At 35.8% G+C, this 23,716-nt stretch overlaps 2 protein-coding genes and 1 pseudogene across 3 annotated transcripts; all 3 read right to left on the reverse strand.

Annotated features, from left to right (window-relative positions):
- Positions 1-364: 364 nt before the first annotated feature.
- Positions 365-4,900, reverse strand: LOC113283031 (2-methoxy-6-polyprenyl-1,4-benzoquinol methylase, mitochondrial-like). Its single transcript, XM_026532171.1, has 9 exons — positions 4,675-4,900; positions 4,073-4,168; positions 3,303-3,429; positions 3,128-3,189; positions 2,646-2,804; positions 2,392-2,536; positions 1,983-2,054; positions 993-1,101; positions 365-754 (listed from the first exon to the last, which is right to left on the reverse strand). The coding sequence occupies exons 2-9, from the start codon at positions 4,164-4,166 to the stop codon at positions 653-655; spliced, it is 870 nt and encodes a 289-aa protein (XP_026387956.1). The 5' UTR covers positions 4,167-4,168; positions 4,675-4,900; the 3' UTR covers positions 365-652.
- Positions 4,901-7,318: 2,418 nt separating this feature from the next.
- On the reverse strand, positions 7,319-12,848 carry LOC113283824 (annotated as a pseudogene).
- An 8,037-nt stretch (positions 12,849-20,885) lies between these two features.
- Positions 20,886-23,664, reverse strand: LOC113283039 (protein FATTY ACID EXPORT 1, chloroplastic-like). 2 transcript variants are annotated; one of them, XM_026532192.1, is made up of 6 exons: positions 23,405-23,664; positions 22,646-22,796; positions 21,820-21,987; positions 21,495-21,541; positions 21,370-21,410; positions 20,886-21,276 (listed from the first exon to the last, which is right to left on the reverse strand). In XM_026532192.1, the coding sequence occupies exons 1-6, from the start codon at positions 23,516-23,518 to the stop codon at positions 21,183-21,185; spliced, it is 615 nt and encodes a 204-aa protein (XP_026387977.1). In that variant the 5' UTR covers positions 23,519-23,664; the 3' UTR covers positions 20,886-21,182. The 2 variants fall into 2 exon arrangements, with proteins under 2 accessions (XP_026387977.1, XP_026387969.1); XM_026532184.1 differs by having other exon boundaries at positions 22,646-22,889; positions 23,405-23,660.
- Between the last annotated feature and the right edge of the window lie 52 nt (positions 23,665-23,716).

The following is a 23,716-nucleotide window of genomic DNA, read 5'->3' on the forward strand; positions in this document are numbered from 1 at the left end:
TACCCTTAAATATATATATAATCAATTTTTTATTCTTTAAATATTATTATATTTTATTTTCAAACTATTTTATGATACCATTTCATTAATAAAAATAAAAACAAATATTAAATCTACTTAATTTTATTTCGATTTTTGGTTTGAAAATTATATATATATATATATATATATATATTAAAAAGTGGTTAAGTAAAATAATTTTTTTTAACAATCATAATAATAGCACAATTAATAAATTTAATATTTAATATATTTATTTATTTTTTATTTTTTTTATTTTTAAATCCAATAAAATTGAATACAACTATTTTCAGAAATATGTCTGTTTTTGTCATTTGTCGCACAATAATGGTTGAATCTCATATTTTACCGAACACACTTTGATTACTTTTTTAATCAGCTTTAACTTTAATTAGTATTTTACAATGACGGACCTACAGCTGGGCTAAAGGGGGCTTTGGCCCGGGTAGGCTTCCCAGTCCACAAGCCAAATTTTTTTTTTTTGCTCCACCAAAGCTTCTAGCCCGGGTCTTAAAAGGAAATTTATCTTTCCTGGGTCCGTCCCTGGTATTTTACCAAATGTCTAACTGCTTTTTCCTCACAGCAACGCACAGCAGAAAAGTGCTTTTATAAAAGCCGCAGCAATACCAAACTAAGCCTTAAAACCGGAATGGATGGCAACAACTCCCCCAACAAGATTTTCGTATTCAACCTTTTGAAACCCAGCATCTGCGACCATTCTTGCAAACATTTCCTGCACTCAACAAAAATTCAAAGGGACACAGTTGGATACGTAAGAAAATTACATTTCCCGCTATCAGTGAACAAGTTCTATATAACTAACCCATAATTTGTGCAACAGGTGTGCATTTATTTGTAGTGTCACTAACATGTCCAACATTATGTCTTAATAACTGCATATCGTTGGGAACACATGAAAAATTGAGTAGATGTTTATGGCTGCTTATATTAAATAAAAATTGTGTATTCACCTGGCGAGGAAACTTGCGGATGCTCTCTATTAAGTACTGGTAAGATTCCCGGTCACCTGCAACTAACTCTCCTACGGCCGGAATGACTGAAAACGAGTAATAGTCGTACCTGCATTGGCAGAAAAAAGTAATGACAAACAAGAAACTTAAGGCAACTAATTCAGCAGTGGGGTCAGGTTATTATTAACAGGTGCGTCTTGCGCACCAATGATCGTGAATATCTAACTGGTGAGATTATATTATCAAGAGTTTGTGCCTTTGCGGCTATTTTTGGGTGCTGAGTAACTCGGTTCAAGGTACAACAATACGGGAAAGGGGAAAGAAGAAGATGTTATCACGAAGAAATCTGATCTGGAGCTGCTTTATTTTCGCCATTAGTTGATGCATATGGTCCAAAAGAACTGACAGAATCTTTTCAAACAAGACAAATAACACAAATTAAAATGTTTCGCCAATCAAATCGACCATCTAATACTGGTAACTGACTGCCAAATATGGATACCTCAAGTGTACTCTACAGAGTCAGTAATTTTAACTGGAAACTGGAAAGGGATTTTGGAATTGAGTGGGTAGTTTTGTCATGCTGCCTTCCCTTCTTTCTTTGAGGAAAGCGGAAAGCCTTATCCTTCATAATGCTGTAATTTATAAGCACTTTACCTGTGTTTTCTTTTGTTTACTAGAAGTCTAGAATCAGATCTTTCCCCTCCCACAAGTGAAAAAAAGGGAGACCAATCCAGTATGAAGAAACATAAACGGAAATATGCCCTAAAGTTATTAAGATAAACACTTACTAACACTATATTCAAGTAAAAGCTTAGTGTAAGTGGCTTTTCCGCTATTTTTTAGCTAACGAATAGCGTTGTCAGGGGTTTTACATAGCATTTTTATGGAACACTTTCTCTCGCTTGAGTACACTATCAAAAAGGTATAATACATCTAGTTCTCATATTTTATAGCGTGTTTAATTTACAGGGTAAGTCGGACACTTACAAGTTTTTAAAGATGGGGACGTCCACGTGACTCAACTCAAGACATAGAAATCTACCTCCTGGTTTCAGTACCCTGAAAAACAGTAAAGCAACATCCACCGGTATTAGTACAATAAAGAAGATGAGCAGTACTCTTCTTAAAAAACAAAAATTGGGTTTTCACAAGATAACCAAAAAGGAAATTCAAATATTCAATGGTGATATTCGATTTATCAAAACCCAGGACCAATTTTGTGGTGTTTAAACCACCAACGCTACTGATTAATGGATGAAACCTGGTAAGAGGGAGTTTTTGTCCCCTCCTCAACCTGTGTCAGTGGAGGATTAAGTGCAACACTGACTGCATGCCATGGGAACTACAAACTCAATAACTCAGATCAGGTTGCATATGAATTAGGTCTCGCGCCTACCTGTAAGCTTCCGAAAGGGCTTTCTCTATGTGTGTAACATTTCTAATTCCAAAGGCAATTGTATAACCATCCATCGTACCATCTCCAAATTTCAAGGCTTCTGCATCACCCTCTACCCACACAAGGGAACGATTGTCTCCAAGGCCTACAGATATCACAAGACAGCTACAATTGTAAGTAAGTGAAGAACATACTGCTAGATGATGAAAAATTAGGACAACTGCAAAAATGACAAAGCAATTCGTGTTCTTCACCTCTCTCGGCAGCACGCTTTTTACCAACACTTAGCATATTAGGGTTGATGTCGCATATATTAATCTGAGTTTCGTCATCTAGGTTACCCTCGAGGGCACCTTGTGTGGTTCTACGACTGACACTATTAATGGAGTCAAAAATCCTGAAAGCAACATCCCCTGAAAAATTACAAAAATGTATAGAATGTAAGATCACACAAAACAAAGAAATGACTAGTCTAGGATAATGATTATATATTTATATTAACGACTTTTTTTCTTTTCTTGAAACATTACACATTGAGGTAAAGCTTCGAAATGAATCAACTAATTCTCATTGTATTCATCAAAAGCAAATGTTTTCTTTTATTATTTTAATGGTGCAGGAGGTACGCAGAGTTTTGTTCTTACAAATCTCCCCACCTTATCCACCAATTTATCTAGTATTTTAATACCCTTGCTCGAAGCAAAAATTGTTATAATGGTGCTCAAAGTAAGCCAACCTGTCCCACCAGCGACATCAAGATACTTCATTCCAGGAATTGGATGAAGCTTGGAGACCAACCTGACAAAGGAGATTTGAGAAATAAAAATCAAGAGATAAAAGCGGACTGTTGGTAAGATTGATACCAAAACTGTTTAGTGTACAACTCTATTGGAAAACAAAAAAAAACAAACCTGTCTTTCCACAATTTATGTAATCCACCACTCATCAAATCGTTCATGAGATCGTAGCTTGAAGCAACACTACTGAATACATTACCGACCAATTTGCTTTTTTCGTCTTCTGGTACTTGCTTAAATCCTGCAAAGATGTAATCTTAGGTACCAACCAAATCTAAAGCTTAACTAAATGTCACAACATCAGCATAATCTTCCAGACATCTTATCTAGCATGTCCATGGAAAACTACAAATAGACTAGGCTCACCAGGCCCAACGGTCTGTTTTGGCTTACTTGAAAAGATTGCTCCCAATCATAATAATCTCGAGATAGCTGAACAACTGAACTTAATTCTCAGTGGATTCAAAGTTGAAGCATATTATTATCTAATACCAGCACTACTTATTTTCCCGGTTCCCAAGTACTTTAACAAAAACTATGACAGTAGCTGAAATATCTATGAGCTGTATAAAGACTAAATGCAGGGAACTTAAATTTCTAGAGTGAAACATTATTGGAAAGCAAATGTTAATCACGCCTCACGTTTTTGAGCAACGGGCTCTTCTTTTGTATTCAGAATCTTGTTTACTAGATAATAAGCTCTGTTAACAGAGACCCATTAATCTAAAAATTCTAACTGAAACTGAACATTCAACAATGGACGACATAGGTAAGAGTTTCCGCTAGCTTCAGCTGTTCAGCAGAAGCACATGCAGAAGTTCAAACTTTCAGCAGAACCAAATAATGTACTTATCTTGGAATTTTAAAGAGAAACTTAGACTCACCAAAGCTAGTAGCATGAGAATGGAGAAGCGAAGTTCGAGTTAGCATGCACGAGAGCTTACTTCCCAAGTTTTTAGAGCATGTTCTCAATGCCATTTCTGTCAAAAACAAACACGCCTTAGAATTGTAACTTGTAAGAAAACATTATACATTGTATTGACGAATCAAGAGAACACTAGCTGTAGGCCCATGACTGCACCAAAATCACAAAAAAACAAACGCACAATCGAAAGAAAATTTTGGGAGAAAATTGACAAATTAATGCCATCAAAGTAATCATTATCAATATAGATGAACTCAAACTAAGAGCTTCCACAACGAGTAATGCTAAAGAGGCAACGGAAATGGTATTCACAACCCGTTGAAGGTTCTCAAGTGGCTCATTTAACCATTTTTCTGTCAGGTATTTATACAAACACTTAGACTGTACTACTGAAGTATTGGAAACTAAACTTCAGAATTCATTGTAAATTCGTAACCATTGGAGAAGGTTAAAAGGTACAGGTGAAGAATTCAAAACACATATCCTACATACTCAGTAATTTCAATCACAAGACAGCCAAACAAAAAATATATGAAAAAATTGCTCATTAATTGAAGTTACCTGTTTAAAGTTTTGACGGAGAGTTTGATCTTTAGAATCCCCGTATTTGTGAATCCAAATCAGCTGAAGAACTATATCCAGATCAGGTGAACTGAATTTTGAAGAACGAAATTGGGGGCAGAATTTGATGTGGAACCACCAAAATCAGCCAAACTAGATTTGGCTTTCTCAAACCAGAACCGACACGAAGGTCTTGTCTTGGGGATCTCTTATTAGACAAGAAAATAAAAAAGGGTATTTAAAAAAATGGTCATTGACTTCAGATGCACGAGCAACAGTGGGAGGGGGCAGAGTCATTTTCACAAGTTTATGTCCTGACCCATTTCAGAACTTTTTACATTTTCTCTTTTTGAATAAAATCTCTGTTTCCAGATTTCTCAAGCAAAAACAATCTCCAATAACACATTGAGAGAATTATAGTACCAAACTAATGGACAAGAACAATCTAAGTTACGCGGTCATTCCAAAGATTGATTGAAGAGGAGGTGTTGCTAGAGTATCACAAGGAGTATTCACCATTACACTTGCAAAAGATTGTGATGAATTTCTGGGGTTATAGGGTTGAAGAAGCCTCTTAAGAAGAGGTTTTTCTTACAAGGGTTTAACATTCTCTTTCAGTTACATAAAGACAACGGACAAGGAATGATGATTTGAGCCTTTAAGAGGGAGTGAGTTTATTACATAAGCCTAGCACCTTGTTTGTTTGGATCTGACTCAGGTTTCAAGAACATTCAACGCCTCTTCCAGTTTCTTCTTTAGAGCTTCAGGTGCCTCCGCGAAATGTAGAATTTCAGTTTGCTGTCCATATCCAACAACTTCCCTGTCACTTTACAGGCTTGGTCATGCTCAATGCGTTCTACCACAATAAAATACTTCATTCAGCCTGTATATCTACAACTCTAGTATTCTTGGGTTTTCACTAAAACAGTAAAAAAGAGGGGGCTGAATATACCACATGCAGATGATCAGGGTCTGCACAAGCCAAAGCCGAGGCAAGTGTATGCACTGATCCAGGTCGTTGCGCATCAACTGCAGACATCAGCATGCTAACAGCAACAGAGGGAAATGACATCATCTGACCCATGAAACCCTGAGGTACGTAGATGGTTCATTCTGTCCATCTGAAATGTAACTATAACCATGATTATTGGCATTGCGCTGCTTCAACTGCAATAAGCAAAACCTCCAGAGTCAGAAGTAATTACTTTGGCAGATAAAAACTTCAGTACATCAGAAGGCCTACAGGCTACAGTACGTTCTCATTACAGATTGAAGAAGACAATTATACCTGATCCCAGCTCTCCTCGGACTGTTCTTTGGCTGCACTTGTCGCTGGAGTGGGTATGCATATAAAGTTTGAGGAAACACCTGGCCTCATCCCAGGCAATAGTTGGGGTTGGAAGCCATAAGCTGCAGGTTGCTGAACAAGGCCAGGACCACCTTGACTAAAATACATGTGTTGAGGGTGAGGAGGTTTAGGTCCTTCAAGATGATATGCAGCAATACCTGGTACTGACCAAGAACACTGGGATCACGGTGCGAGAACATAATCCTGATAGGTGTGCCACTGACAGGTGTTCAGTGCCTCCAATGCGGTATTAGCTGCAATAACAATTAAGCACTCAAATTAGAAGCTACATACAAAATATGGAAACTAATCAACATTCAAGAGGACTCAAATTCCATATTCCACCAAAGTAAATATGATACAATGGTTAAACACGTCAGAATCAATCTTATGAAGAACAACAGAGTGGACAGAGAAAATAACTTCAGATTACTAATACTCAAGATTGACCAGTCCAAATACCGCCAGGTCACATTTTGCAATGGAATTGTCACAAGATCACATGCACATTACTATATGTTAAACCAAGGTGTCATAATATTTTATGATTTTATCCCATCAGCAAAAAAAAAAAAAATCAAGCACAATATCAGCCGAACACACACAAACCCCCTAAAGTAAAACAAGCAACAACAACTTTTAAGCATTTCCCACTGAGCATTTGGAGTTTTGCTTGCACATTTGCATTAAAATCCACATTTCATACAAACCAACCCCAAAATCAAAATCATTCTACAAGAAAGTACCCAAATGAGATCAAAACAACCAACCAAAACCCTACATATAGCATAACCATAACCACAAACTCAATTAAAAGAACATGAATCCTAACTTAACAACAAGAAACAAACAAGCATGAAAAATGAATAGAGAAGAAGAAAGTTATATGGGTGGGTGGGGGAGAGAGAGAGAGGAGGAGGTAGTTTGTAACTACTATACTTAAGGTTGTTAAAGTTGCAATAAGCATAACCAAGAGAGATTCTTCTCATCTGATCTTTACAAACACTAGCAGATACAACAGGATTAAAAATATCATATAGTTGAACTTCAAAGACTGATTGATCAAGATCTCTTACCTATATTGATGAGTTACTAAAACCTCCTCCAACAACAACTGCACGTTGTTTCCCTTCTTGTTGCTATGATGGATCGTGTTGGTGATTGGTTTGACTGAAAAGGAGGTGTTGTTACGGTACCACTAGGAGTATTTGCCATTACACTTGGCAAAAATTGTGATAATTTTCTGGGGTTATAGGGTTGGAGAAGCCTCTCAAGGGGAGGTTTTTCTTACAAGGGTTTCTGATTCTCTTTCAGTTACATAACGACAACGGAGAAGGAATGATGGTCTGAGCCTTTGAGAGGGAGTGAGTTTATTATAGCAGCTTGTTTGTTTGAATCTGACTGGGGATCCAACAAAACTCAACGGCTCTTCCACTTTCTCCTTCAGCGCTTAAGGTGCCTCCAATAAATGTAGCACTTCAGTTTGGTCCATCTCCAACAACATCCCTGTGACTTTACCTGCTTGGTCATGCTCAATGCTTCTACCAGAGGAAATAAATGTTCTCCAAGCATCTGTGTATTTTGACAAAAACACAATAAATATTTCATTCAGCCTGTATATCCACAAATCTGGTATTTAAGGATTTCCACAATTAAGTAAATAAAACTGTGTAAAAGAGTGGGCTGGTGGGCTGAATATACCACACGCTGGTGCTCAGGGTCTCCAGAAGCCAAAACCGAGGCAAGTGTCTGCACTGATCCAGGTCGTTGGGCATCAACTGGAGACGTCGGCATGCTAGCAGCATCAGACGGGAATTACATCATCTGACCCTTGAAACCCTGGAATACCAAGGACGGTTCATTCCATCCAATTGAAATGTATCTATAACCATGATTATTGGCTTTGCGCTGCACCAACTGCAATAAGCAAAACCTCCAGAGTCAAAAGTAATAACTTTGGCGGGAAAATTTTCAGCACATTAGAAGGTCTATAGGCACAACAAGTTGTCATTACAGCTTGAAGAAGACAACTATACCTGATGTTGCTGTTGCAGCATCTGCCGCGGTGGGTTCCCAGCTCTCCTCGCACCCATTCTTTGTCCAGGCTGCCCTTGTCGCTGGAGTGGGTATGGCATCATAAAGTTTGAGGCAACACCTGGCCTCATCCCAGGCAATAGTTGGGGTTGGAAGCCATAAGCTGCAGGTTGCAGAATAAGGCCAGGACAACCTTCAGTAAAATACATCTGTTGAGGGTGAGGAGGCCTAGGTCCTCCAAGATGATATGCAGCAATACCTGGGGGTAAATGTGCCATGGGAACAAGTGGTCGAGCTGGAGAAAACTATTCCTTCAAAGATAAATGGGTAACTGGTTAATACTTTTTGGAATCCAAATATATATAAAAACAAATAAACATAACCCCGACTCTTAACATTTACCACAAGCACAAGGCCTGGTTTGACAAACATGACTGGTGGGAGGATGGTAAATAGTTTTCTTCTTTAGTTCTCTTACTATGTTAAATAGTGAATGAAATGAAACGAAGAGGGTCGCAAGAAACACGAGACCAAGAACACAAAAGGTAACATCCAAGACTGATAGCATTCTAAAGTGACCAACCACGAAGTCATAAGCAGGAACAAAATATACAAAAAGCCACTAAATAAATACCATGTTTCCAATTAGCTAACTAACCTGAAATCTGGCCTTCCTGACATCTAGACGCTGAGCCATGGCAACATAGAGAGGTTCCCGGCCGATGATCTTCCCATTCATTTCATTCAGCTAGAACATTAACAATGACATACATACTCTCAGTCATGTGTAAGTGCTAACAGAACAAGTCAGCAAGATGGCATACGAAGAAAGAAAAAATCAATGTACAGCTTCTCTGAGGTAGGAAAAGCAACAAATCCAGAACCCCTGTTATGGCCTTGGGGATCAAGCATGACCTGAAACAATAAAGAAGAATAAGCACTTAAGTTACCAACCTGGTCACATATCCAAGTCCAAGATTATGTGAGTACTGTGAAAATACATACCTTGCAAGATGTTATAGTGCCGAACTCAGAGAACAACTCCTCAGATTTTCATCATTGATGGTATTATACAGATTCTTTGGATAGAGATTAGATCCTTGTAGTTTTTCCACTGCATCATTTCTTTCCTGTTCAAATTTGGTTTTCAGCTCAGCCTCTCTTTCAGATTTTCTCTGCACCCTCCCGACATACCAAACTTTGTCATCATTAAATGTGCTTCCATTAAGTTTCTCAATTGCAGCTGCTGCATCATCTGGGTTCTGAAAGTTGACAAAACCAAAACCTCTAGAATTCCCACTTGCATCCCTCATAATAACTGTATTAGTGACCTGACCATAAGTACCAAAAACTTTGCTAAGGACACCTCAGTAGTATATTCGGACAAATTTTTAACGTACGCATTAGTGAACTTTGGTGACCCACTTGCTAGATCTCTTTCTTGTCGACAAGCGAAAAGACCTACTTAAACAACATCCCATTCAGATGGTTAATCGCATCTTGTGCAGATTTAATTCTTTCAAATTGTAGAAAGCCGTACCCTTTTGACTGACCAGTATTGTTATCAGTTGCCACCTTGCAAGAGAGAACCGTATCACTATCAAAGGCAGCAAAGTATCAAACAATGCCTCATTATCTATGCCTGCACACTTTTTTGTATACTAGGAATCACGATGAAAGAACATAATCCTGATAGGTTTGCCATTGTTGGGAGCAAAGTTTATCGCCTCCAATGCAGTATTAGCTGCAAAAGAAATTAGAAAATTCAAATAAGCACCTACACAGGACATATTCAGAAACTAATCAATGTTCAAAGAAAACTCAAATTCCATGTTCCACCAAAGTAAATATGATTCACCGGTTTAACATATCAAAATCAATATTATGTAGAACTAAAAGATCAACACAGTGGACAGAAAGAATAACTTAAGATCAAAAATACTCGAGATTGGTCAGTCCAAAGATCGTCATGTCACATCTTGCAGTCTAATCATCTCAAGATCATATGCCTCACACTATCTATTATCCCACAGACAAACGATTTCATCCCATCAAAACAAAAACAATTCACCCATTGTACAGTAATAACAACATGGTCACACTTCACTGTTTAAGAAATTATCAAAATGATTTTAAGAAACTATCAAAATGAATTTAACCATCACCAGATACATATATAACCAATTCCAAAATGAGGTTAGCAAAAACACACAAAAACCCAAAGTACAACAAGTAACAACATGTCTTAGACGTTTCCAACACAAAACCCTCAAACCCATTTTCCATACAAATTGACCAAAATGAGGACTCACAAAAATTACAAATCAAAATGATTGCAACAAAAAATAAATCCCAAATGAGATCAAAAGAGAGTATGTATGTACCATTTTGATGGTTATTGAAGTTGCAATAAGCATAACACCAAGAGAGATTCTTCTCATCTGATCTTTACAAACCCTAACAGGTACAACTTGAATAAAAATATCATATAAATGATTTTCAGAGACAGATTGATCAAGATCTCCTACATGTAATGACGGGTCACTAAAACCCCCTCTTGTTGTGATGGAAGTGTTGGTATTGGCTGGTTTGATTGAAGCGGAGGTGTTGTTACAGTGCCCCTAGGAAGGTTCGCGATTACACTTTCAAGAAGTTTGTGATAAAATTCCGGGGTTTAGAGGGTTGAAGAAACCTTTATCACTAGGAGAAGGAACGAGGTGTCTGACTCGTCTCGATTGAAGTATTTTTGTCGGATATCTGACTGGCTGGATTTAAAAGTTTCTAACAATTTTAGGAACACTGTTTTAGGAATGGCATGACTCCGATGGACGAAGCTTGGACCTAAATGTTATGGCGTCAGAACTTTTTTTTGTAGACACACCAAAAAAAAAAAAAGAAAAATGATATGTATGTATTTTTAAGGAATGCGCAACTCCGAGATATCAAAACTAATTGGGGGATATAGAAAAAAGACAAAAACTGGATCCAAATATCAAATCAGGGTCACCCCTTATCTAATTATTTTTTTAATTCCTAATCTACCCCTCACTAATTAGGTTTAATGGTTAATTAGAATTAGTAAAATTTTAAGATTTTTTGTTAAATGATTAGTGTGTATTTTTATTTGAATTTGGGTGAGTGGGGTGAGAGTAGAAGGAGGGAAAAATATTTGAGAGGGATTTTTTTGGTGAAAATGGAGGATGATTGTGAAGAGAGAATTGCTGCTAAGAGGTTGAAATTTTGATTTTTTTTTTCTTTGAATCCACCATTTTTGCAGCTGAAAAAGCTCGGTGCCGGCATGGACGTGGTTTGAATACAATGCTGGAAGCATCCATACCGGCATGGTATTCATACCACGTTCATGCCGGCACAAAGCTTATCTCCCATTTTGAATTGAAGCCGGCATAGTATTCAACCAAAAAACTATGTCGGCACGCTGTCCAGGGGGTCTGCGGGGGGGTCCGGGGGGCGTAGTCCCTCCCGGATGTGTTCGCCGGCACAGTAAGTTGATTTTCGAGCTTGCCGGTACTGCTACCGGCATGGTATGATGCTTAAATTTCTATGCCGACACATGATGTAAAGTATCCAGAAACTTGTTTTTTTTCACTTGAATAGATTTCTATCGAGCATGCCGGCATCAAGTTACGGCGTTGAATGTTAGTTACCAAGCATGTCGGCACCATTTTCCGGCATGGTCTTCATCAATTCCGGCATGGTCTTCATCACTTCCAGCGATGTAAAAAAAATTATTTCCGGCATGGTCTTCATCACTTCCGGCATGGTTTTCATCTATACCGGCATGGTCTTCATCACTTCCGCCATGGTCTTCATCACTTCCGCCATGGTCTTCATCACTTCCGCCATGGTTTTCATCTATACCGGCATGGTCTTCATCACTTCCGACATGGTCTTCATCACTTCTGGCATGGTCTTTATCACTTCCGGCATGGTCTTCGTCACTCCCGAATGTTCAAAAATAAATCGTTTTCAAAGTGAGGAGCCGGCAGAGAAGGAGAAGAGAATTTGAAAGGGAGTGGGAAAAATGTAGAATTTGAAAGGGAGTGGGGAATATTTAGGTTTCAAAGCCCTAACCTTAAAAGAGATTAATAAGAGGTGAAGATGGAAATGGGGGATATGTTTTTGTTTTTTGATATTAAGTTTTTTAATTTTTATTTTGAGGGAAGGGTGTTTTTGTATTTTCGCCCCAAAAAACACTCCTTAGCAGACACCTTTGGTTGGGGGAAGTAATTCATATCCCCCAATTAGTTTTGATATTCCCCAATCACGCGTTCTTTTTAAGCTACATTTTTTTTAAACAAAAAATATCATATATTAACTAGCAAATATAGTACAAAAGATTTACAAGATCATTTTTATCAAAAACATTAGAATCTATGCTAGATTTATGAACTTTTTATCGCATGTTATCTGACATGTGATGTAGCTTTTTAATCCTTGCTTCCTTTGCAATGTAGTCCGCTGCTGAGATATTCTTCCTCTTAATATATTTCACTTTAGCTTCAGGTAGATCTTCCAAGATTGTCCTTATTTCTTACAAGGTATTTTTCGCTGGCCACGAAGAATTTGTGCTTACCTTGTTTAAGATGTTTGCAAACGCTTTGCAGTTAGTTATTATGACCACACTTGATAAAATATTTTCTTTTAACCACGAAACAGCCTTTAATAAGGATTTTGCTTCTGCGTGGAAAGCTGATGTTGCCCACTCCGAACCCGCAGATAGGTGCATGAAAGTTTCTTCATCAGCTGAATAAAGAATGAAAGCATATCCCATCGACAAATCCTCTTTCTTAAAGGAAACGTCATCCAATCTGAATTTAGGTTGGACTAAGAGTAATTAGTTGAGATTTTCTTTTGGGTTTTCATATTACTTTGAAGGGTATTTGACGGGGAAGAATGTAAGAAACTATTGATTTTCCCTATTAAATTGATTGGGTCTGGGTTTATTTTCTCAAAAACTTCTGAGCGTCTATATTTCCAAATGAACCAAAGTATGGTGGGAATTTTTACCTGAATATGGCTAGTTAGTTTCCCTAATCCACCATTTAATCCAGGAAATAAATGTGTTGGAAGTGTAACTTGAAGTTACATTATTTAGGGAGAGACCAAACCAAACAGCTCTTGCAAACGGGCACTCGCAGAAGAGATGAAGTTTCGTTTCTTGCGCTTGATTATTACATAACTGGCAAATCGGGTCGATGTCCTTATTATGAGCACCTAGTCTAGCAGATGTTGGAAGTACTTTTGGTGATAGTTTCCAGATGAAAAGTCTTATTCTTGGAATTGTTTGAATTCTCCTAATCTTATTCCACGGGAAATCTAGGCTGACGTTATTGTCTTGGTCCAGATTGTCTAGAAAGTTATAAACATTCTTTGCCGAGAAATTTAAGCTACATTTGAAAGTAGTATGGAAGCTCGTAGGGTATAAAAGCTTGCCACCTTCGCTACAGCATCATTAATCCCATTCTGATAACACCAATTTTGGTAAAAGAATGGTGCACACTGAAGCCAACACCATTAATATTTATCCTTTTATCTAAATTTGATTTTTCCATATAAATTTGCACCCACAAAATATCATAATTACAAGAAACCTAGCCATGTTCTCACTAAAACACAAATTCTAATGGGTGTCGCTTGCACCCACCTCCCTTTGTCCCTGCCAACATGGATGAATTTGATTTAGACAAGTCGTTAAGTTAGGAAGAAAAGCAATATGATGGTTTTATAATATACACGGTTCATAGTTGATGGCATGCCGGACTTTAGAAGACACTAGCTCTTCTAGTTGTAAATATAAAAGTCTGAAACGCATAATCGTTACTCATTGGAAGCAATGAGATTATATATAAAAACGGTACCCATAGTTTAAAAGGTAAATAAAAAATCGTAATAAGAAATGACAAAACACGTAACGGTTTCACAATTTTCTTTGGGTTTTAGCACGAAATCATTAAGTTCTTAGAAATGTTACCTTTTAACCATGTTTTTTACTTTTCTGAAAGGCCTTTTGGAGTTTATATAACTATGGATGTTAGTTAAGTACGAGTTAATAATCAAATCAATAAGAAGAAGAAAAAGAAATAGTTTGGCTTCGACTCATGAAGAATATCAAGAGAAAAAAAGTCTTCAAGACTCTAATAATTAAAATAGTTCATTTGCCAAAGTCTCAATTATGGTTAAGAAAAACCTCTGACAACTAAGTATATTTTGCGTAGTTTCCGTAGATTTTGAAGAAGAAAAAAAAATTAGTTTTAAATTAATAACGTGTGGCCTTGAAATCCAACCTTTCGTTGCGTAGTAGAGTTATTTCAAAGCTAAGTTTTGGTATTTCTGGGACCAAACTAGTTTTGGGGAGGTTTTCTACTTGATATTGTATGCTTGGAAGACAAGTTTTGTTGCCTATATCATGGGAGATAGATAGAGCATATCAGAGTTTACCCCTTTCAAGGAAAAACTGTGACGCCATTCTCATACTTCTTTATTTGTATATTTTCATGGTTTTCGTATATATACCTATTAATTAATAACTAATTTTCTTGTTGTTTAAGGTTTTATTTTGAAGTTCTAGACATGATAATTAATTAATGGTGTAAGTTTAAATTTTTATTCTCTTGTAAGTCGATTATGTTGATGATCCATAACCATAGTACATGATGATTCGTAATGATTGATTATTAGTTTTTTGTAAATAGCAAATTAAACATGTTTATTAACTTCTATTGTTTATTAATTAGGATTCTTAATCATCTTAATCAGTATGAAATCCTAATAACAAGTAGCAACTTGTGACTACTATTCATATAAGTTGCCAAGAAAAACATAAATAAAATATAAATTGGGTTAAATATATCACTGTTATGAGTTATATTACCTAGAATAACTTGTTTTAAAGATCTTAAAGCATCACTTGAACTAAATCTCTTGGAAATTGCCAAGGCTGTTTAGTTAAAAAGAATTTGTATAGTAGCGGTTGTAGTATTTTAGGATCTGAGGAAGCATAACACATGTCACCTGTTGGGAGTTTTATGGGGTAGCATGACAGGGAAGAAGATATTTCGGATTCGTTAATTAGGTTAAGTGAATTATTCATGTTGTCTTTATTTTATTTTTTGATCTTTCTTCTGCAATGTCAAATTTACCCTTTGGTTTAATTAAGTTATTAATATATATTTGTTATGCATCATGATTTTTGTGGAACGAAGATATCTTACTACTGCACTCGTTACGTTCTTGAGAAAGTTTAAGAAATAATTTGGTATCACAGACTTATATATAAACACAACATCATCGTAGTGTGATGAGTATTCAATATAGTACAGAGGAATTGGGAATGTTTTAGTCACTAGTTTCGCCATATAATAATCAAACTACAAAAATATGGTGAGACTATTGGTTCTAAGCTTGAAAATATTAACGTGGGTGTTATATCAATATCTTCGAATTTTATCTATTCAAAGTGTTTGAAATAATTATTTTATTCATATATATATGAAGAAACATTGATAATTCCTTAATGCGTGTGCAAGCATTCACTTTATCATTGAGACATAGCTTCTTAATGATATTTCCAAATTCCACTTGTAGTATTTTCCTTCCTTTTCTTGTTAGCATAACTTCTTGATAATATTTCCGAATTGCACTTGCAGTTTTTTTTTTGGGGGGGGGGGGGGGTGGGGGGGGGGGGGTTAGAATGAAGCCTTCTCCAGTTCTACTTTAAGAATTTTAAGTGCTTTTGTTAGCAGTTTTCCGAGTTGATAAAAACTATATTACATGCGATTTGCGAGTGATGTCATCACCAGATTCACTATATGATAATTAAACTACATAAAAACACTAGAAATTCTCGTAAGAAAGGTATACTAGAAGTGACATCATCACTAGAATCCCTATATAATAATCAAATTACAAAAAAAAGACGTGAAGTTTTCACAGGCTTGAAGATCTTAACGAGGGTTTTATATTGATATTATCATATTTTATCTCTCGAAAGTACTTGAGTTAATCCAATTTTTTAATAAATTTAGATGCAAAAACACTGTTAACTTCTCAATAAACGTGTAAGTGTTCAATTTACCATTGATACATAACTTCTTAATGGTATTTTCAAAATCCCTGCAGTTTATTTACTTGTTTGTTTACTTTTATTCTTTTTTTTTTTTTTTTCCGTTGGAAGCCTTTTTCAGTTTTATCTTATGAATTCTAAGAATCTTTGTAGAGGCAATTTTGTGTATTGACAAAAATTATAGTACTTTTTCATGTCCATTTATATATAAGTTGAATCGTGTTAATCAGTACAATTGTCATTATTCATAAGTACCAACTTTATAATAAAAATTGAAAAGCATACATATTTTTAACAAGATAATTACTAGTGTTACAAGAATTTAAAGAGTGACACATCAAAGGCGATTAAGCTTTTATTCAAGATAATTTCTTTTATTTTTTTCTCTTTTATCTCTAAGTATTTGAATTTTATTTCGATTATTTCATTCTTAAATACATACTTTTAAGGTCTTGTGTTATATTATTATAATATTTTTGGTGTGCATCCTCTAGTATGATATATAGTTCTTTAAGATATTTCTTTCTCTTTTTCTATTTTCTTTGTATTTATTTTACTATCACCCATGTATTGCAATAAATAAAATATATTATTTATTTTAACGTGCCAATTTGTTACATGTTTGCTTATTTGTACCAACCTATGTTAGTTGTTTATAGGTTATTTTGTCAGCGATAGAATTGACTCTAGCATATGTGCTCATGAACCACTTGTGTAATACTGATAAATTATGATCCTTCATCAAGTAACACATGTTCAAATGTTATAACTGGAATATGATAAACAACAAAAAAATATAAAATTAAATCTTCAAAGATTGGTCATCCAACCATCTAGAGTACATTATACGCATAAAATGTACAATCAGATGCCATCTATGAATTCACAACATGTTATGACTAGTTACCCTAATAGTTAGATTTTTTTTGTATATACCTGAAGTAAGCTTGTATGTGACGGTAATTGTTTTCAATTATCTATCAAGATTTCTTAATATTGTTTTACCTAAATACATCAAGCTACAAAGTAAATGCAATTGCTAATGTAATATTTAAAGTTGTTTTTTACCGTCACATTATTAGAAATTATAGAACTTTTGAGCAATGACTTGGGATGTTACGTGAGGTTATATAAATAGAGAGGAAGTGTATTATTATACCAGTCATCCAGGTTTACCATTTGAAAGAAATTTTTTTCCTATGGAAGTTGACTTACCCTTTCCTCTGATGGGTCTCTTAGCTCCCCTAATGCTCCATTATGGCTTTTAGACTCGGGAGCTTCAGTTCATATAACCAGTGACCCTTTTCTTATTTACTGTTGCTGGACATCTGCTTCAAATTCTCTAGTATGTGCGGATGGTAGAACATGTACGTAGTTTTTCTATGTCTGGTGATGCTTACCTTTATTCTTAAAACCATATGTTTCACCTCTAAGATGTTAAGATCGTCGATGAAGCAATTGATAATGTAATTTCAGTATCGAATTTCACAATGGATAATGAATGTATCGTGGTTTAAATTTATATCAAAAAATTTGTTGTTCCAACCATTTAGGGAACATTTGGTTCTAGAAGGGTGTGATCAAGACACACATGGTTCGTATTGTCACACATCCGACAACCTTTCAGATTTTTTCAAGAGACATATTGAAAATCTGAATAAAACAAATTAAAATCTCATAGTTCATAACACTACCAAAAATAAAATAACAAGGGACAGAAAAACACAAAATTAACGAGAAAACTAGCTCAAAACTGTTAATCTTCATCAAATGAGTTTAACATGATTGAGTACATGGAGCACGAGCTTCTAGCAGAACGCACAAGATCATCATAGTTTGGTTTGGCGGTAAATAACTTTGAAAAATGCGTCTTTCACGTGATAAACATTACTATGATTGTATAAAATTATTTTCATGAACACTTCAAATATGAATCGGAAAAAATATCATTACGAAAAAAGAATTTAATAAGATACAAAAACAATTGGGTGAAAAACCAATACCAATATCTTATCCACAATGAGGACAACGATGTTTCTGAAGATGAAGAAAAAGTTGACGAAGATGGCTTCAACATTGATTGTATTGTTTTACTTTAATTAATTGTTAGTTTAAGTTAATTTCAATTAAGTTTCGTGGCTATACTTAAATGAATATTTAGTTTGAATTCAGTGATACTTAAATTACGCATTTAGTTATGCTTGAATGTAATAGTTATGCAAAACTTAAATGTGAGAGTCATGAGTTTCATTAAATGTTTATTCAAGTTACATAAACTAATTAAAATAGTTAAAATAAAAAAAAATATTTAATTTGATAAAGATCAAAGTAAACTTTAATTGGTCGTTCGTCGAGCGGTACGTCTGGCTCCTTTTTCGATCGACCAAAGATGCCCATTCAAATATTGTCTAAGCTGCTGATGAAAGCCTTGGTTTCGAACTCTTCCAATGGAAATTCTATATTCTCTCGTTGGACGGCGATGAAACGCTTCAAAATCGAGGTTCAAAACTTCGTATGGATACAACATTGCTTAAAAATTTGAAGCATGGACCCACTCTTAAATTATAATGTCACCATCGATGGTAAAAACTATGCTCAGGGGTTAATCTGGCAGACGTTATCTGCATTCAGAGCGCTCAGGGTATGTATTCGGCGGATATGATGTACTTTATGACGCTACAAATGACTTTGTGGAAGAATATTGAACGCACATTTGGAATGTTGGAAAAGAAGTCTGCCATTGTTTGTGTGCCATGTTGTTTTTATGATATTAAAAAAATAATAATAAAATTATGCTCAATTGCATAATTTTGCGTAATATGGTCATCGAGGAAAGCCGACATGAAACCCCCATGACTAGTTGATTTATCAAAACATTGATGTCACCCAGGACTAGTTAATTTATCAAACATTGATGTCCTTTTGTGAACCTAGGCGTCCAAAATAACATCCTAATACAATAATCATAAGCAGCCAAAGCTTCCAACATTATAGTTGGCTTTGGATAATGACCTTCATACTGACCGATTCATTTAGCAGGGTATTAGTGCCACACCCAATGAATGCAATCAAGACTACCTAACATTCCTGGTAGACGTTTTTCCTGTGTTTCCTTAAGAATTCTATCAACATCAATCTTAGTAGGTTTTTGTATCCAATTTGACCATAATGGTTGATTAATGACACACAAAACATTGCGAGATATTTGATTGCAGTTGTTTTCCCCGTACGAATATACTCATGAGTGGCACTCGCTTGTATCCCGTAACGTAATATTCCTAGGGTTGCAAGTATCTTTTATTCATGACTAAATCCTATTATATGTCGTGCATCATATAATTAAATAGAGCTTGTACCTAACAAATCTCAACAATAATCCTTTGAAGCAAGTTGGGCCCCATGCGGAATCGACGCTGGAAGTCTTCATCAAAGCACACATATCCACGAATAAAATCATCATGCATCAACTTCTCGTAGTAAAGATGTCGGTATCACCACATCCATCTCATTGTGAAAATTTCATTAAGCTCTAAACCCTTGGTGTTGTTCATGAATATACAATGTAGTGCTTCCACACCTTGTAGCCTCAGCCGAGTCTTCGTTCAATTGTTTAAGAATTTCCATGTATTTTTCTTTAAAAATATTCCTCGTATAAATACGAATCGATTTCTATTCCCATTTCCTCTTCAAAAAAATTAATATTAGGATTCATGGTGGGGGAAAAAATTAAGTGAATTTGAGAGAAAGTTGATTTGTAAAATAGATTGGGTGAAAGTGTGATGAAGAGAAGGGGATGATATGAAGTTTTATATTGAAATAGAAAGTAGTTGTTAGCAATTTAGTCGATGACGATACAACATACACCGCACGGTTTACCTCTATTGAAGAAAAACCCTATTATGTCGCTCATCGACTCAACATAAGCCGCGCAACCATACCCGTGGAGCGACATATATTATGACGTTGAGTCCATTTTTTGTGGCAAACTCGATTTGCCCATCCACCTGATTGAACAATTTTCCTCATTTGAACATTACCATCAGATTTGTATTTAAGATACCGAAAAAATAAGCTAAAGTTACCTCTAGAATTTCCGGCTTAAAATTATTTGGCTTCGTATCTGCTTCAGTAATATGAACAAGAGTTATTTATAAAAATTTGGGTCCAAGATATTACTAAGTAATTATTGTATACCCCATTCGTGCCAAAATACTTGTTCATCATGGATTTATTCATATCTCGTTCCTTACAGTATTGGCCGAGCCAGCCCACAGCAAAGGTAGGAAGTTGCCTATCTTGATGGGTTGGTTCCTAAGCCTTTTTGTTTTTTTGGATTATGGGCTCCAAGCCTATTTTTCCATTTCAGTCTATCATAAAACCTTTGAGAGAGTGTGTTTTTTTTTGCCTATTCTTGGCTAGGTTTCTAGATCTGCCCCTACCCCACGGTACGAAAATGATCCTCATAATTCCCTTATCATGGTGGTTCCTCATTCCTTACAATATGAGAAAAATGAATGGTGTGACCTGTGCGGAGTCAGGGGCCGACCCATCTAAATGCACAGTCAGCGAAAAAAACAAACATTATGCAAGTCATGGAATCTTGTTTTCCAATAAAGTACGAGTCTACCCGCTTAGACAACTAATCTAGGAAATATGTGATGTCCAGGGTAATCAGAGACTAACAAAGTGCTTTCTGCTGACCGGGTGTCTGGATCCAAATTGGCATGAGAGTGTACGTATATCGAGAAAACCAAGTTAACTTGAAATAAATATTTTATTCACAATAAAAAAAAAATGCAGCAATAGAGCTTCATCGTCTCAGATTCCGTAGCTTAGGCTATCATATGATACAATACATTGTTCTTTCCTTCCTCCTGGACAACTTCCCGTATAAACCAAAATCCTGATATTATGCTAATGCCATGACGAACTCTACAGTTAATATTTAATGAAACACTCAACCAGGTCTACAGGTATTTCAACTCATAAAGACAAGATGGCAAAGGAACTATCTTAAATTATTATACTGCCACACAGCCTAAATCAAGATGCAGGAGATGCTGCACTTAACTTCTTCTTTGGCGGTGGGTTTCCTCCTGAAATCATCACATAGGAATAGAAACATAGCATTGCCGCGCTGCCATTTTGGTAGACAACAAGATTTAAGTGAACACAAGTCCAGAGTGAAAATCCTGAGAAGACAAAGTAATGAAACAAAATCTAGTTGTACCTCATGATGGCAGAGAACCCTGCTGGGAAGATTTTCTTTGTCTGTAAACAAAATACCAATTATTATTAATGCAAAGCTATATAGTTTTACAAGGATTCAAAAACTAGTAGGGAAAGTTAATGTACCAAAGAATAGTTATGAAAATGTTTCCAGAGAAGTGCTGCGGAAAGTGCTGCAAGATCAAGAAAGCCAATCAATATGTTTAGCCCAAGAAGTATGATACCGAATCAACGATTTTGGTTCAACACTATCCACACTCCAAAGATACAACAAAAAATGGCCAGAAAGGCATCCTATATAGTACCGGAAGGTCAAAAAAGCGAAGACAAGTAACATTGTGCTTTTGTTCTACTAATCTCACCTTGTGGCTCATCCAAAATATGTAAACATAATATTTTGCCAGCATCATGAACATATCTACGTATATGAATAAGCACAAAAACAAAATACCTGCTTGACCCAATATTAATGGAAAGCTGGATTTCCCATGTCTCCAGACCTTTAAGCTAAAGGTGCTCAAAGCTAGCAAAGCACCTCCGTAAAGAATCCCTGTGGCTAGAGTCAAGGGATTTCTTGAAAATAGAAACCCCACAAATCCTCCACTTAAAACAAGGCCACCTGCAACCAGACACAGTTCACCATTACAATAGAGAACTGAAGATCAACACCAAAATCTCAACCATGTATAGTATACAGCAATATAACAGTAAATATGCTATTTTTCAAGATAGAAGGCTGATTATCATCTTCACATAACAGAATTTAAATACCTCAACAATCAACTCAATTACCTTTGAACATAAGAAGAAAAAAATTGTTCCAGACTTCTCAGATTAACATCTGACAATAGGCAATCACAGCTGTATGGTTTAGAAAATGGTAAAATGCATGTATTGAGAATCTAAGACGTAGGAGCATAATGAGCGCACAGGTGCAATTTACAACTGACTAGACTGTGAGAGCTGCTTCAGTCTCTTATTAGACAGTACGCATCATATGAGCTTAAGAATGACTAGTTCAAATGCAAGATGATGGTAAGCATGGCGATTAGTCGACCAAAATGAGCAAAACATATCTGACAGTATAGTCGCGTTTCACTTTCATAAAATGTAAAGATGTTTAAACATGAATAGCAATGATCTCCATACATATTGGAGAATCATTCAGGACATATATGATGCGCCTATTACATACCATCGTGTTTAAGAATATCACATGCTTATACTACCCATAAATTATATTTTTGAAATTTCAAATTTGGCAGAAATACACTTACCGAAAGGGATTCCAAAGCAGAAATCATGAATTTTTGCTGCCTTTATGGGCTCCTTGATTTCCTGCTCTTGTAACTCCACATCCTTTCCTAACTGTCCATCTACTGGCTCTTCATTAGTAGGATGTGATCTAACTGACCCCTCTGCCTGCAACTTTGAATCACCAGCCGGAGAAGTCATTGTGGTTTTCATATCAAAACTAGAAGGTTCTACACTTCCCCGTTCAAGTTGCATAACAACTGAAGACTGAAAAAACAAAAAGTCTTCTTTACAAACCAAAATGCTATAAGAGTACACATTCAGTTGAAAGAAAAATGAAACTTAAATGTTCAAAAGAATTGCTGACAAACATTGGTTCATGGAAGTAAAAATGAACACTGCCAATAATTGATAACAAACAGTACTCACACACTGTAATTTGACAACAACGATGTATTTTGCTTTACCTTATTAGTGCACTTAGGAAACAAATCCTAATTCCAAAGACCCCCATTTATAATCAGAAGAGCATAAATGTTCAATTGTGATCAGCTAAGTCGCTAGGTTTGCACAATATCCAAAATTCAGTATCTAAAGTAACCAGAACTGGTCAAACATATGAAATTCATTGGACATGGATAATCCTAATTAGAGAAAATGATAGATAGGTCATACAATCATGGGATTGGGTAGGTTTTCACATCAATCTTAAAACCCTAACAATTAAAAAAAATAAAAATTTCTCCTTAAAGTATTAATCTCCCCTGTCAATTTGAACTTACCTTAGATGGACGAACAGGTAAGGTGACCATGAATCGATTACGTTGATGAAGATTGAGTTTCCGATTCATTGAAGAAAAACATGATATCTGAGACAGATTTGTGGTGGTTGCCATCTTTGGGTAGAAAGAAGATCTTCAACAACTCCTAGAATTTGAGTCAGTCTTCTCTTCTCTCTAATAAGTTTTTGTAAGACTAAAAAAACTTGTAATTAGCGGAAGTAGAAGGTGAATGTCTGTCTGGATGGACAGTCTAAGATCATTTCGCTGAACTACCCAAAAGAAAAAAAAGTCGTTCAGGCTGGCATTAGAAAA

The sequence above is a fragment of the Papaver somniferum genome, chromosome 1 (assembly GCF_003573695.1).
Source record: "Papaver somniferum cultivar HN1 chromosome 1, ASM357369v1, whole genome shotgun sequence".
Lineage (NCBI taxonomy): Eukaryota > Viridiplantae > Streptophyta > Magnoliopsida > Ranunculales > Papaveraceae > Papaver > Papaver somniferum.

What these genes read in the sequence shown, in the direction of transcription:
- LOC113283031 (XM_026532171.1), bottom strand. Translation starts at nt 4,166, where the DNA reads ATGGCATTGAGAACATGCTCTAAAAACTTGGGAAGTAAGCTCTCGTGC. An exon ending in TTCTCATGCTACTAGCTTTG is followed by an intron (nt 3,430 to 4,072) that starts GTGAGTCTAAGT and finishes ACATCTTTGCAG; the next exon opens with GATTTAAGCAAGTACCAGAA. An exon ending in TGATGTCGCTGGTGGGACAG is followed by an intron (nt 2,805 to 3,127) that starts GTTGGCTTACTT and finishes GTAATTTTTCAG; the next exon opens with GGGATGTTGCTTTCAGGATT.
- LOC113283039 (XM_026532184.1), bottom strand. Translation starts at nt 23,518, where the DNA reads ATGGCAACCACCACAAATCTGTCTCAGATATCATGTTTTTCTTCAATG. An exon ending in TACCTGTTCGTCCATCTAAG is followed by an intron (nt 22,890 to 23,404) that starts GTAAGTTCAAAT and finishes TTGTTTTTTCAG; the next exon opens with TCTTCAGTTGTTATGCAACT. An exon ending in CTGCTTTGGAATCCCTTTCG is followed by an intron (nt 21,988 to 22,645) that starts GTAAGTGTATTT and finishes GTCTGGTTGCAG; the next exon opens with GTGGCCTTGTTTTAAGTGGA.